This window comes from Phaethon lepturus, unplaced genomic scaffold, assembly GCF_000687285.1.
Source record: "Phaethon lepturus isolate BGI_N335 unplaced genomic scaffold, ASM68728v1 scaffold11768, whole genome shotgun sequence".
Lineage (NCBI taxonomy): Eukaryota > Metazoa > Chordata > Aves > Phaethontiformes > Phaethontidae > Phaethon > Phaethon lepturus.
In genome coordinates this window covers 6,320-20,932 of record NW_010558342.1, presented here as the reverse complement: position 1 = coordinate 20,932, position 14,613 = coordinate 6,320, and the positions used below count along the sequence as shown (strand labels likewise).

At 49.9% G+C, this 14,613-nt stretch overlaps 1 protein-coding gene across 1 annotated transcript in view; it reads left to right on the top strand.

Moving 5' to 3' along the window:
* MDGA1 (MAM domain containing glycosylphosphatidylinositol anchor 1) overlaps window positions 1-13,649 on the top strand; it is a gene marked incomplete at both ends in the record, with an annotated part of 77,644 nt that extends 63,995 nt beyond the window's left edge. Inside the window, 5 exons of the mRNA XM_010293036.1 lie at window positions 2,056-2,233; window positions 3,285-3,308; window positions 10,448-10,600; window positions 11,810-11,944; window positions 13,635-13,649. Of these exons, the coding sequence (XP_010291338.1) occupies window positions 2,056-2,233; window positions 3,285-3,308; window positions 10,448-10,600; window positions 11,810-11,944; window positions 13,635-13,649 (505 nt within the window). The remainder of the gene's footprint in view (window positions 1-2,055; window positions 2,234-3,284; window positions 3,309-10,447; window positions 10,601-11,809; window positions 11,945-13,634) is intronic.
* Between the last annotated feature and the right edge of the window lie 964 nt (window positions 13,650-14,613).

The following is a 14,613-nucleotide window of genomic DNA, read 5'->3' as shown; positions in this document are numbered from 1 at the left end:
GGCCACCTTCCCAGTGCCCCAGCTCATGGCAGTCTGTGGGGAGGAGATGCCACCAGCCCCCCCAGTAAGGCTCCCCAGAAAGCCCCATGCCAGGAGCTGTACTGCTCCAGCCTCCTGCTTCTGGCTTGTGACCCCTCCTCTCCTGCCAGGTAATTGGGGTTCTGGTGCTAACGACCCCAGGTGAGATCGCTGCTGCTGGGAGCCGGCTCTGCTCTTGCTCGGCAGAGCGGCAGTGCGGAGGGCAGGCAGATGGGAGGGCTGAGCGGTGGGCATGCCAGCTGGATCAGCACCCAGCCGGTGTGCCCCACGCCAGGTGGGGCGTTGTTGGTACGGATGGATCCCAGCAGCATCCCGATGCCAAGTTCGTGCTTGGTTCCCAGAGGCACTGCCCTGGTCCTGCCCTCCGGGACTGCTCCCAGGTGCCTCGCAGGAAGGCACCAAGCTGGAGGAAGGCGCTGGAGAAGTTCCAGGCCCTCTGACCCATCTTGCCCAGGAGAGGAGGGTGCAGAAAGCAGTTCCTCGAGCAGCTTGCACCCTGATCTGTTTAGGTACAAAGGCAGGTACAAAGTTGTTGTTTGCTGAGAGAACCACATGCAGCCACAGGTTCCCAGGGGCCAGTCCCTGCCCCGACACAGTACCACGGCAGGATCTGGTCCAGCCCTGTCCCTTCCCTTCTGAGCACTGACCAAACCGTGGGAGATAACTGAGGTGAGGAGGTGGGTCATTGGGTCCTGGCCATGCTGGAAATGAACAGAGCTCTGGCACGGCAAGCTCTCCAGTGGCAGCCATTGCTTCTGAGCTTGAACTTACAGTTATGTACATTAGGGCCGGAGGCAGGCAGAGGAGGGATTGCATGTGCTTGTTTTTACCAAGCGCCATATCTGCATTGCTCCCCTGCCCTGCCTTGCTGGTGGCCTTTGCTCCTGTCGTGTCCTCACTCGATTTTATTGCCCCACACTTCCCACACTGACAGATTTGCTGTAAACCTTCCTCCCTGCATCCCTGTTCCAATAATCCTGTAAGTTCGGAGTTGATGATGAACACTGAGCCTGCCTATCATCAGGAGAATTGCCTTTGCGATGAAACCTGTCAACCTAGAGGAGGTATCAGAGGCAGGGGAAAGCTGTCTGGGACAGTGAACACTGGGCCATGGAAAACCCTGCCAAAGGTCTTTTTACCAGGACCAGCATCCCCAATAACATATCTTGCCACAAGCATTCAGGCACTGCACAGCAAGAGGCAGGAAACTGTATCTTCACAACGCAATCCTTGTTCTTGTCCTTCCCCTGCCAAGCAAGCATGACTGTGGCAGGGAAGTTTCACTGACACATAATTCATCATTTTTAGTGGTGGTGATTTTGACAACAACATTTTTCCCGTTGTTTTCTTGAAACTTCCCTGCTTTGCCTTAGCAAACTGAACGATGTTCAGCTGGTATGGTTCAGCTAGCATGGTTGAGCTCCATCCTCAGTGGGCATCAGAGAAAGAGGGAGCCTATGAGTGACTCCAGAGGACCACTGACTTGAACTAGACCCTTGCTCTGGTCTGTGGAGCCTAGTGTGGGCTAGGATTCAAGGGCAGATCCTGTGGAAGGATGCTGAGGAAGCATGGCCGTAGGCAGGTCCCAGCAAGGCACCAAATTAAATGCCACAGGGCCCAGGCAGCAAATGAATGAGTTCTGCAGCAGTGTTTGTGAACTGAAGGGTATCCTGGCAAAAAGCCATGCTGTGTGTGCACAGGACCGTGGATGGTCACACACACTAATGGAGGTGAGTTGGGTTTATTCCTCCCCTCTTGCAGACATTAGTTCCAACACAGAGTTGCTCCAGGACCTGTAGTTCAAGTTGTCCCCCCAGTCAGGAGGACCCCAAGGCTTCAGGGAGAGACCAGGCTCTTGGTCACTGTTCTGCACCTGTGGAATTTTCAAACCAATTCTGCATGAGGATCTCATTGAGAAACCAGGTGTACTTGTCTGTGTATGAAGGGCAGGAATAGGATCCGTCAGGTTTCCAGTTTCATGGTTTTCATAACACTGGGGGTTCTTTTTCTATGCAGCTGGCTCAGAGAAACACCATCCAAACCTTCATTCCTGTGCAGAAAATGGAGAAGGGCCTGCTGCTGGAGCACATCTTGCCCAACCTGAAAGTGCCTCAGAGCTATGAAGTTCGCCTGACGCCCATCACCAGCTTTGGGGCTGGAGATATGGCTGCCCGCATCATCCGGTACATGGAACGTAGGTGTCTCCTCCTCGGTCCTGGCTACGAGAGCAGGTCCGAGCCTCAGGCCTAGGGACATGGGCATGCATAGATGTTGTCTTCTGTGACGCTTAGGTGGACCTCTCTGCTCTGCAGAGTTTTGATGGCATAGTGCTGTCACATTTGGCTGTATTTTGGCTGTTGCCACCAATGCGGAGCACTAGACAGAGACCTCTGAGGGCCAGCCTCCACTCATCCTTCACTTAGCAGCTCTGACTCGCAGTCTCCATTCTGTGGGCAGGAGAGCCCCGAAACCCCAGTCCCCCGTCAGGCCGTGCTGCAGCTTCCTGTGGTACAGTGGCGTATTTTAGAGGACAGACACTGAACATTGTGTATTAGCCACGTGCCCGTAACAGTAAGAGGGTTTCAAGGGGCTTCAGTTCTTTCCAGAGCTGAACGCACAGTTCTTTTCCCAACTAGTCACTAGTAAACTTGTACCTCTGTCCAATATCCTGAATCCCAGGTCATCCCACTGACATACATTGACCATGTTTCTCTCCCCAGCATCCCAACAGCTCACAACTCTCCCCATTCCTGCAACCCTATGATTTCTTTACTCCCCTCAGGAGTTTGAACCCTGTATTTCAGCAGAAAGTACAGATCGACCTCCTCCTGTGTTTGCATGGTTTCACAAAGCCCTCTTTTATCCCGTGGAGTGACAACATGTCTGGTGTCCCCAGCATAGCTGTTGTCTCAAACTTCCACAGTGTCTCAAAGTGTTTTGATGTCCCAGTGGGTGCTCCAGAAAGAAGCTGCTTGTGTTGCCAGAAGGGTTCCCCTGTGCAATCCTGGGATCACCCTTTAGGTGGGGTTTTCTTAAAGTCTGCTGCTGCTTGGGTCAGAGAGTCAGCATCTTGTTCCATCACCAAGGCAGACATGGAGCTCTGCTGTTTCACAGGGGTACTGCTAGGAGATTTGTGCATCTGTGACCTTTCTTGATGTGTTTGTTTTATTTTCAGATTTTGATTGTGATTTGCGATTTGAGGGAGTACTAGCTGTTCTGACTTGTTTTTCTATTTCCTCTTCCAGCAATCAACTATCCCAACCCAACAGGTAAGGAACAAGACCTCTGTATTTATGATTTGAATGTAATGCATGTTAGTCAAATGGTCCAGCAGATCAGGCAAGCCAAACAGCTGGAATACACAGCTGACTTTTTGCCAAATCTTTTCGCCCAAAAGAGGATGAAATTGCATACACTAATACTTCCCGTAAGTAACACCATTTGTCATACCTTGAGTTATTGCCAGGAGATATACACCAGAGATATGCCTCCCACTCACCCCTGATATCTCTGTGACTAGATAAGCTGTGATCTTGAAGCCACCCTCCCCCTAACATTAGCAATCTGCATCCAGTAAGCAGATTATTAAATGCTCCGCAAAATACCTGTGTTTAAGGAATGTATATCCCCTATCCTCTTCTGACCAAGAAAGACACCACTTGACATCCCTGCAGGCTGGTATGGAGCAGTCTCTGTTCCTCTTGCAAACTCCTTGAGCACAGTCCCTCTTCTCCCCCTTCCCTGCCAAGACGCAGGCCCATCTTTAGTAAGCACCCAGAGTTCCCATTGATGTTGAGAGGAGAATACAAAACATCTCAGAACGATGGTCTTTCTTTAACAAGAACACGATGGTGCCCATCGAACATAAAAGAGGATTTCTAGCATGCTATAAGTGGTGCAGTCATCTTCAGGGGTTGAAACAAAGTCCCTTTGCTTCAATTGTTGGATAAAAGCCCAGGCAAAGCTCTTGGGCAGAGATGGGCAAACTACTTGCTGGTGGTCCATGCGGAGCAGGTGGTTCCATGTGGCTGTTTCTTTCTCCCTGTTTCCAGCTGCTTAGTCAGCATTCAGCCTTTTTATATATGACGCTGTGTATGTGTAGGCAAGTGCTACTGCTGCGCTGCAGGGTAGCAGTGGGAAGGAGAGGCCAGGTTAGGCAATGGCAGACAGGAATCAGGATATGGGGTTATCTTGTTAAGGCAGCCATGAGGAGTTTGCTCTTGCAAGTTCCCACTCTGAGGATGATTTGATGAGCCGTATTCTGCCTGAGACCCCGAGCTTCTCATGGAGTCAGAGGGATTTTGTGGCTCTAATTCCTTATTCCTTTCGCTTTGCTCTTCCCCGCTTTCTGATCCTCTTTAAACATTCTCCATAGAAGTCTCACTGCGAACACTGAGCATATTGCCAGGGACCCGTTCCAGAATGTGTCCCTTGGTACTCACTAGAGGAGGCAAGCATCCCAGCCCACAGGTGGAATTGACAAAATCTGGCCTTTTGCCACTTGCTTTTACACTACATAAATCACTGGTAAAGCCAGAGCAACTTCGGTCCTAGTTGTGTCAATCTCTCGGGGTCTTTGTAAGCTGAGCCTTCAGACTGCTCACCTGGGGTTGCTTTGGCAGCTTGACTGAGCCCAGAATGACTGCATGAAGTTTGCCTGTGGTGGAGGGTAACTCAGCCAAGCTTGTATGTTCTTGCAGGAAACCCAACACTTAGGTTTTCTCCTTGATACAAGTTATCCAGCCTGTGGTGGATATTGGGACCTCTGGGCCAGTCATCAGGGTCTTGCCCATGAGTGCACGCCTTGAGATGGACTGCCTAAAGTTGCACCCACCACACTTGCTTTCAGAGATGCCCCTTCCTTCCAGACCTGCTGCCAGTGAAATACAAGCCCAAAGGCTGTTAGCTCTGTCTCTGGGCCACAGCTCGGTTCCCAGGCTCTCATCCCAGCAACATGGTAATTCCTGCTACTACCTCTTATTTTCCCGCTCCCCCCTGCTACCACCACCCCCCGGGAAAAGAGCTGTAAAGGTATCCTCACACTAGGCTGCCCAGCCAAATTCTGGGAGCAAACATTGAGAGCTCTCCAGTGAAAGGCAAAGATTAGATGATTAATGCCTCTGGCAGCCTGATCCAAGGGCATGCACAGTGGTGATTAATTTACAAACTCTGAGAGTCACTTAATACAATTATTTCTTCATGCATTTTATCTCTCAGCCTAATAAGATGTTAATGACATTGGGGCAGGCATGCATGTGGCATGGTTACAGAGCCAGGTACTGGGGTTATAACGCAAAAGCAAAGTAAAAGCAGAGGAAGTGAACAAAAGACATTCAGGATTTCAAATATTTAGAAGTTAGCAGTGAGACTGACTCTAATGCTTAAAAATCAGTTAATCTGGTTCTAAAAACCATAATTTATCTTTAAAAAACTGTCTCAGAATTATCTTAATTCTAAGGTATTAGATCTCTTGGAATAACTGATCATTTTGATGTCACGACTAAATTCCAGTGCTGGGGAATCTGCTCTGTCCTTCTTACCTCTCCCCTGCAATTTCATTTTGATACAGCCCTCACTTTGTAACCCAAACCCTGCACTGCTGCCCTGCAAGCTGTTCCAGCTCATCAGCAGTGGATGGTTTGGCTTCCCTGGTTCTAGCAGATGTAGCTTTGCAACCTTGGTGATGAGGGCGTTAAGAAGCATATGGGATTGCTGGGGCTTTTTTCTCCTGGCCGGTGTGCCTTGCCCTTCCAGAGCAGCAACGCTATTTCTTATATATCTGCACTCTGACTGTGTGTGGTGCTAAAATGTTTTGGGATCATGGACAAGTGTGGTGGGTGGTGATCAGTACCAGATGCTGGTTGTTGTAGATTACCCTGGCTCATTGCTTACTGTCTACTGCTTGTGTGTACTGATAATGCCTCATAGTCCACAGGAATCTGAGCTTGTTGCCCCGTTATGAACATGTAGGAACGAGATGTGAGCCAGTGTTTAGAGTTGGATTCCTCAAATCTATGCCCATTCCTCAGGAGTGTGTGTAACACAAAGGTTAAAAAAGGTGACTGCCACCAATTCCTTGTATCGTGGTGGCAAATAGGATTGTCTGGGCCATATTATCCCCTTGTTGCAGATGGAGGTATTAAAGCAGATGGCAATCCAATATGACCCAACCAGTTACAGAACTGTGAAGATTTCTTCCATTACTGGTTATAAATGCTTTAGAAACTTACCATGGAAAAAGGCTGTTAAATGCTGTTTCTTGGATCCCAACACATTCTGAGGTTGCAATACAGTTTTCAACATCTTCATCTTCTAGATGGGGAAACTGATCTCCACAGAGAGAAAGTGATACCCTGTGGGTCATGCAGCAGGTCTGCAACAGAGATGAGGCTCAGAGCATGGTCCCTTATGCTCCAAGCCAGTTTCAGTCATCAGACCACAGCTAAATGACAAAGGCAATTTTATTCAAGAGTGCTCCATCTGCTATTCACCCATAGTCTGCAGCTAGAATAGGATTATTATTTTTTGCATTCATCTGGCAGCCAGAATTTCTGGACCAGGGATGGCTTCCCCCTAAGGACTTGGAATTAAAACCTCCATTATGTTTCTCAAGAAGGCAAAGCAACAAGAAATGCTAATAGCCACAACAGAGGGTCTCTCCCCTGGGAATGCAGGGAGGTGTCTGTAACCGGGAACAAACATCTCTGCACTTTGAGCTGCTGCCACAGCAAAACCTGCCAAGGAAATCTGTTTGGTGAAGACAGTGCTACCTCCAGCCTTTGAGGAACCAGCTCCCCTGCCACCTCCACCTCGCCTCTAACAATCCAGAGAACAACTCCTGTGTTCAATATTTAAATCTACTGTTCAATTTTTAAACAGGAAGCTTACTTTGCGCCGCAGTGCTGAGCCCGGATCCCTGGCAGATGGTGTGAGTCTGCAAGAAGGTTTGCTTCACACGGCCGAGGTCAACAGTTAGATCACCGCTGTGGCCTCTGAGACACAGCAGGTTATTTAAAGGTTTTCTTTTCAGCTGGATCTGCCAGGTTTCTCCTGGTGGGCCTTGCTGATAACCATCCAGAGGTGACACGCTGGCGATGTCCCAAACCACACCGAACATCTCCTAGTTATTCTGGGCACCTCCACTTCTAGCTTGGAGAAATGCCAGAGCTTTGCCTTCCTGTGGCTTGTTTTAAACCAAAGGATGGGGAACACAGAGCACTTGGGTTCTGTTTCCAGCTTTGGCACTGCCTGCCATGACCTTAAACCTGTGCCTCTAAATTTCATGCATCTGTTTCCCCACGTGTAATGCAGGAGATGTATAGAAAGAGGCATTGCTACCTCATCGAGATGTTAAAAAGCCTTGTTTATTAGTTGTTGCAAAGTTGCAGAGATCCCAGGCTAAGCAGAGGCAATGTGCTGTAGTCCTGCACAGCAAACGGTGTTGTGCATAAGCCTGATCATGTTGTGATATCTGTGGTGCATAGGACTTTTCTCTATTTTATGCTCTCTGCTAGAAGTGTTGCCTTGTGGAATTAGTTGCACCTGAGTGAGAAGACAGGATGGAGCCAGGCCCCTGTTTTGGCATTGAAAGAGCTCTTTTCAAGCTTTTGAGTCTTCTTTGAGCAGTTTCATCCCATGGGTGTGTGGGTCTTCTTACAAATGAGGCACAGTAGTCCATCACCTAGCATGACCAGGCATTGGTGCTAAGCTGGGAATACTGTCCTCAATCCTCTTTTCTTGCACAGCTTGCTCTGATTTCCACCTGAGCTTGGGCTTTTTCCTTTATCTGCCTCTCCTTTGGTTTCTGTGCCTCGTCCTTTGTGGACTTGCTCCCTCTCAATCAGTTGCCTGGCTGGCCTCTGCGTTACAACTTTTCACCTGATAATTCCCTGTTAAGGGAATTTTGTGCCGGAGAAAGTCCACATGCACAACAGGGTCAGAGGTGCAAACCATCCCGGTCCTTTGATTGCAAAAGAACAGTCATGGTGGATCCTGCTGTGTAGAATAATGCCATTATAAGAGAAAACTTTTGTCTTCTGACTGCAGCTGGCAACCTGTGAGCTGGAGCCACACAGATGTTTGTCTTCGGTCGGATGGAGAGAAGCCAGGGGCGTTAGACCAACCCAGCAATATCAGGAAGCTTGTGGGCTCCAGCCCTCTGAAGACCAGTGGGTGTCTGGTACAGCCATGAGCTCCCTTTCTTCAGCCGCGAGGGCTGGGGAAGGACCCTTAGAAGCTCCTTTCTCACCCTTTTCCCCCTCCATCTCCTTGTCCTGGGGATGAAAGAGGCCCTCTCCATCCCCATCCATGTAGTTGCCCTGCCTCAGACCCCCGCAGGCATCTGTCCCGACCTCTGCTCCCTGCTCCTCCCTCCTCCTCCAGCTCCAGCTGCCGTGTGGCCCGCTGTGCTCGGCACTGTGGAGCAGTGGCTAATTTGGATTAGGATGCTAATTAGAAATGAGCGGATTGAACGGAAAGCGCTTCGCCAGGGTTAATCAGCAGTTAAGTGGCCAGCCCAGCCGAGTTCCCGATGGCTGTGCTCAGCTCGCAGGAGCAGCGTTTCGCACTGAGCTTACAGAAAACCCAGCTGCCCTGGTCGGTGAGCCAAGCCCTTGACTTGCAGCACAGCGCCCAACCTCTGGTGGCGAAGACCTTTTTGTGGGACACATCAGGAGGCTGCCTCCTCTTTTCTCACTGCTTTGGTGGGATTCTAGGGAGAGACAGGCAAGAAGGGGGAACCCCTACAGGAGTGTGCAGGCTTTTGATGTCTGTTTGGATGATGGTCGTTTTCATTTCCAAGTGGGAGGGGATGGGGCATGCCTTAGCTGCAGGGTAGGAACTGGGAGGTGTAGCATCTCAGAGTCAAGATACTATTCATTTCATAGGCAGTCTCTCCTCTCTGGTACAAGATGGCAGATTTTGCTGTGCGTGGTAGGTGTGTGAAGCTCCTACCATCACAACCTACCATCTGGAGCTTTTGGCCCTGGCATTGCAGAAAGCTTCCTTGCCCATCCCGTCCTTGGCACCCAGCCCATAGGTTGCTGACACTGCTCTGCCCTACATGTCCTGCCAGAGTCACCCACACTAGGACAGAGAGTCTGCTGCCCAGGAACCAGAGCAAACCACCACTGAAGATACAGAAATGCAGGAGCCCAAGTAGGCATTTGGGCTTCTCTTCATCCAGACATGATAACAGGAACAGTGTGGGGGGTAAACCCCAAGAAGTTGAGTCTTGCACCAGCATGCCATGGATGAGGTTTCTAGCACATCCCAAGCCCTTAGCAAGAGCCTTATTTTCCTTTCTGTATGTGTTCTTTCATGTTTTTTAAGAACTTTATCTTTCAGTTTCATAGCACACGTCCTTGCTCTTACATAAAGGCAGAAGGTAAAGAGACTGTGTCTGCACTACTCGCGAGGTCTGAGATCCCACTCTCAGCCCATTCTCCAGCTCCAGTTTCTGCCCAGGGACCTTTCAGAACACAAAGCAATTTTCACATCGGGTCTTGGGCGTGCTTTCTCTTTCTCTTCTGCCTCTCTTCTCCCTCTCCTACCATGTCAGCAATGCAAAGTGGGTTCTTGGTCTTTGTATCTGTGGCTCAGGAACTACCATTTTACCACAAAGATTACCATCTTCAGCCTGGTCAAGTCCAATTCATTCCAATCTCTGCAAGTCCCTACTGGGTTATGTTTATGCACAACATTTTCCACCTGTCTTACAATATTGCTGTAGGGTGTGACTGTCCTGCGATAGCAATAAAACTGAACCCCTGTTGCACATGTAGCTGATCCTACATGAAAGTCTTTTACCTACATGACTTATTTTGTTAGGGGAACCAGCATAAGCTGCGATATCAAATGTACCTTTTAGCTGGTATAAATTTAATGTACTCTAGCTAAATGACACATTTGTAGCACTGAGATAACCTCTTCTCCACAGATGATTTTTTTCATGTGTGCCATAGTTTAGTTTAATATATAGCCCAAAGAGGGGGTCATCTGCTGATGCTTTTTTCTCTCTCCTGAGGGAATTATTCTACCATCAAGTTGTTCTGGTTTAAAAGCTCTTGTGGCCTGTTTGCCTGCAATGCTCTTTTTACTCTCCTCTATGTTTGCCCCCATCAGACCTCCCAGCAGAATCTCTCTTTCTCTTTAGCCCCAATAGCCACCTTCCATTTCGTCAGACCATCACATCCGTCAACCTGGATTAACTCTTCCATAATCATACTAATCACAGATATATTCCTTTTCAGCCTCCTCCTGAGGCTGGGGGCTTCCCATCTGTCGCCAGCTTGACGCAGAGCCTCGGTGGTGACGTAGCAGCACTGTGAGACTTGATGCGAGCATCCAAGCAGCCTTGGGGAGGAGGTTTGAAAAGCAGCAGCTGACCAGCCCCTTCCCTTCTCCACAGATAACACCTGCCGCTTTGAGGATGAGAAGATCTGTGGCTTCATGCAGGACAAGATGGACAACTTTGACTGGACCCGGCAGAACGCTCTGACCCAGAACCCCAAGCGCACTGTCAACACGGGGCCCCCCATGGACATCAGCGGTACACCGGAGGGTAGGCACACATCTGGGTTCCTCTCGGCTTGGCTGTGGAGGCGAGGCACACGCCATCGCTTGTCAGGAGCCCTACGGCTCTGGGAGCTGGCGGAGCGCTGATCTGCTTTCCACACAACACGCTTCTCCTCCGCACAGGGAGCAGGGAGCAAGCCGTTAATTTGCATGTTACTGATTGGCATTAAACACACAATTAAAACGCCCACGGCTTTGTTTAAGGGGATAGCGTGAGCATTAGTTCTTGTTACCAGCTAATTGCCCGCTGCCTAATGCCCTTGTCCCATTTGATGCTTGTTTTGAAGTCAAAAAAGGGTAAACAAGGAGGAGAACATCTCTAACACTTAGAAATGGCCCTGCTGGTTTTAGCCAGCTGCTTCCTCAAAGAAGGTCTTGGAGAGGCAAACAGGTCTTCTTAGTACCAAGCAGGAGCGTGAGAGACCAGGCAGGAGCTGCCTTCAGGGGTGGCAGCAAGTGCCTCACCTCTAGCTGGCAGAGACTGGTGTCGTGTATGGCTCACGCCAGCTGTGCACGGATTAAATTTTAGCTGGATATTACTTTCTCCTCTCTCTAATGAGGAGACTAAATTTGTATGCAAGCAAAAATCTTTGAACTCCGAAAAAATGGGAAACATCCAATGGCCAGCTAAGGAAACGGCTTTTCCCATTAGTGTTCAGTACACCAGCCGGATCGAGCATTGACAACACTGCCAACAAATTAAATAGCTAATCTGTTCCTCCCTGCGTTGTTAACAACTGCTTTGGTATTGTTCTCTTTAGATAACAATATTGTTTAGGCCAGATATACCGAATCCTCTCTCCCTCTGCCTGAGGCAGAGAAATTAGGCTGGAACGGTTTCTCCCTCCTTTTCCCGGTTTTCTCCTTACACAGTGCAGCCAGCTCTGGGGCTCCTCGTGCTGCAGGAGGAAGGCTCATTTTGCACCCAGACAGATGCGTGTGTGCACGTTCAAGGAGTCATCTCCTGCATGCACTCAGAGCAGGTCTGCTGATGCCCGTCTCTCCTGCTCTCCTCTAAGTACTGCAGAGGCAGGGGAGGCACAGCGGGCATCCTGCAAGTGTCTCCGGCCAGGATCGCGGTGGGTGCAGGGCAGATGGGAAGAGCAAGGCACTCCTCCTCAGAGGAGGAGATGTCTCCCAGCTTCCAGCATCCCCTTGCTTGCCCCTTTCCCCACCTTTCCCTCTCATTCTGTAGGTTATTACATGTTCATCGAGGCGTCCCGGCCCCGGGTGACGGGAGACAAAGCCCGGCTCATCAGCCCCCTCTACAACATTACTGCCAAGTATTACTGTGTCTCCTTCTACTACCACATGTATGGGAAGCACATCGGTGAGTACCCTCTGGGGAAGGGTAACCCCGAGCCTAGTGTGGGCTGTCGGGAAAGACCTCCAGCCTCTTGCTCCACCAGCTGAGCCTGCAGCTGGCGATTCAGGAGGGTGGGAGTGCTACTCCAGTGCTCAAAGTGCCAGGGTGGGCTGCTGCTTTCAGATACTTGTCCCTTACTCACACCCTCGCAGTGTCAGGGTGGTGAGGCTGTTGCAACCCATCCTTGGGGCAGTATCTAGCAGGCAGCCATCATCCCTTCCCCTCTGGCTCACTCCTCCTCCAGCATAAGACTCCCTACCCTCCACAAAAAAGAGCATTGTACCCATGTGCACACATTTTCCCCGCTCCTGGCCACAGCCACCTTGCTCCGGGCAGCAGGACACCAGCTGAACAGTCTGTCCATCAGAGAGGAGACAGAAGTGGAGGGGCTTTGTGGGGCCGGAGGGCTCTGTGGTGGCCGCAGCTCTTTTGGGGTGGGCAGGATGCGTGTTCCCTCAGCTGTGCCAAGGGGCTGTCTGCTCTGCCCAATTCCCTCCTCTCTAACTGTAAGCCTATGAGTGCAGTGAGCACCCCAGAAGTGCCTGGCACACTAATGAGTTTCCATATCCAGTCAAGGAGCAATTGCTAATTCGTCACCTCTTGATTATAATTTCATTAATTTGAATAATAGATGTACTCTTCCCACAGCACGCTGGGTTATTAATCACCTGCTGGACTGGAGCCTGACTGAAAAATCAGGGCCCCGGCAGGGATGTGTCCGCCCTTCAATAAACGGGGTTAATTAACAGCTCTCTGCTCGGCACCGTCGATGTCATTGGGAGGGAGCGTGTTCCTGAGTCCGACCACCATGTCTCTGCACGTGCGTGGCATGGCAGAGAGGTTAAGCTGCAAAATCTGAGATCTCCTTCTCTCAGTGGGGGCGAGGCTGAAACCCTGACCCCGTGGGTGCCAGGGGTAAGGGCTGGGCTGTGGTTCACTTGAACTGGTCTCCATCTCTGTCTTTGGTCTGAGGGATCATATTTGCTGTCTGCGGTCAGAGGCCGGCTAGGTCGGTGGTGTCTGCACGCACCGGTATTCCCCCTGCAGACAGGCTGCTCCGTGTTGTCTCCACGCCACCGGCAGCAGGTTACTCAGGCAGAGCACTGTCAGGGTTGGTTTTCCGGGACCTGCTGGTCTTGCTTAGCTGACAGAGTCCAGCTGTTAATGCTGGCTGGCACACTCCCTTGTTCCCTGCAGTTGTCCGCTGTGGTCAGTCAGCCTTGCTGCCTAATTCCTGCACATCTTCTCCTGGAGGCTTTGAAAGGCATCTCATTCTTTGTGATTGCAATGAAGGGTGGCCCAGACTGGTGGGAGACTGGCAAGGAAAGAAGATGTGGAGGGAGGGAGGCTTGCTTGCTTTGTTTCCTTTAGGAATACAGCTATGTCTCATATTTCCAAATTCATTTCACGAGGAAAGTAAAAAGCCCATCAGCTTTTGCTTGCTTTTGGAAGAGAGTTCTGTTTTACAGCTCTCATGTGGAGGTCTGTCTGGAGATGGGGTGGACTGGACATGCCAGGGAATCAATTCACTACAGGTTTTTGGCTTTTAGCATTTTAACTCTTTATTCATTTTCTCCACCCACAAATTGCCCAGAGCAAAAGATACAGTGACTCCCAAGACCTAAGAAAGTCGCTGAGTTTTCCTCAGGTTCAGGCATCTTAAATATCTGTTGGTTTTTCCCTTCATACTCAATGTTGTGGCCCCCGCAATGTTTGCTTCCCCATTTTTCCCCTTGTTGCACAAAGGGGCTGATAGATTCGAGTGAGGTGGATAGGCTCTTTAATACCATATGATGATTTCCAAGGTGGGTGCTGCTGAGCTGAGAGTGAATAAATTATTTTAAAATTAGACTGACTAGATAAGAGTCAGAGAATGAAAGAGAAAGAAATGAGAAAAAGTTCTTTTTCTCTTGGCCTGTGGAATACGTGGCTTGGTCTAGCGAACACACAATATATCTGTCTGCAAACTGAAATTCAGTACCTTGTATCTGCTCTCTGCTCTGGAGTTTCTTTCAGGGCCAGTCATGATATTCTGAAGTAGTTTTGGCTTCTCTTCTACATACCAGGGCACCAGGGAAAAATCAGAATGCCTAGTAATCTTAAAATGATCTGGTTTTCATCATTCCCACTATGCTACTTACTATCTCTTACCCTACTCGGACTTTTTCCTTACCGTCACGCTGGCAGCACTCTGGCATAGCTGTCCTCATCCCCGCACGCGCGCGAACGAACCCGTGTTTGGGACACGCTCTGTTTCACCAGCAGGTCTCACGGTGCTATCTACATTTCTAATGCGCGTTGGTTACTCCCTGGCTGGTTTTGCTTGTGCAGAGGTTGTGAAACCCTTCCAGAAAGCTTATGCCCTTGACGACTGAAGTCCTCTCAGAGTCCCCTGGGGAAGAGGCAGCCTGCCTGAGGGCAAAGCAAGTTTCTTCAGTTTTTCTTCTTTAGCCCTAGATTGTAGGAAAGTTTCCCCTCTTAGATACAGGACTCCTCGTTAGGACTTCTCCCGTCAAATGAGACAGACCCTAGGCCTCCTACCTGTATCACGTATGCAGCAATATGAAGGTAAAGATGGGGTGGCTACAACCCTGGGCCATGTCTTGCTTACCATATAGCCAGTTATCCTTGAT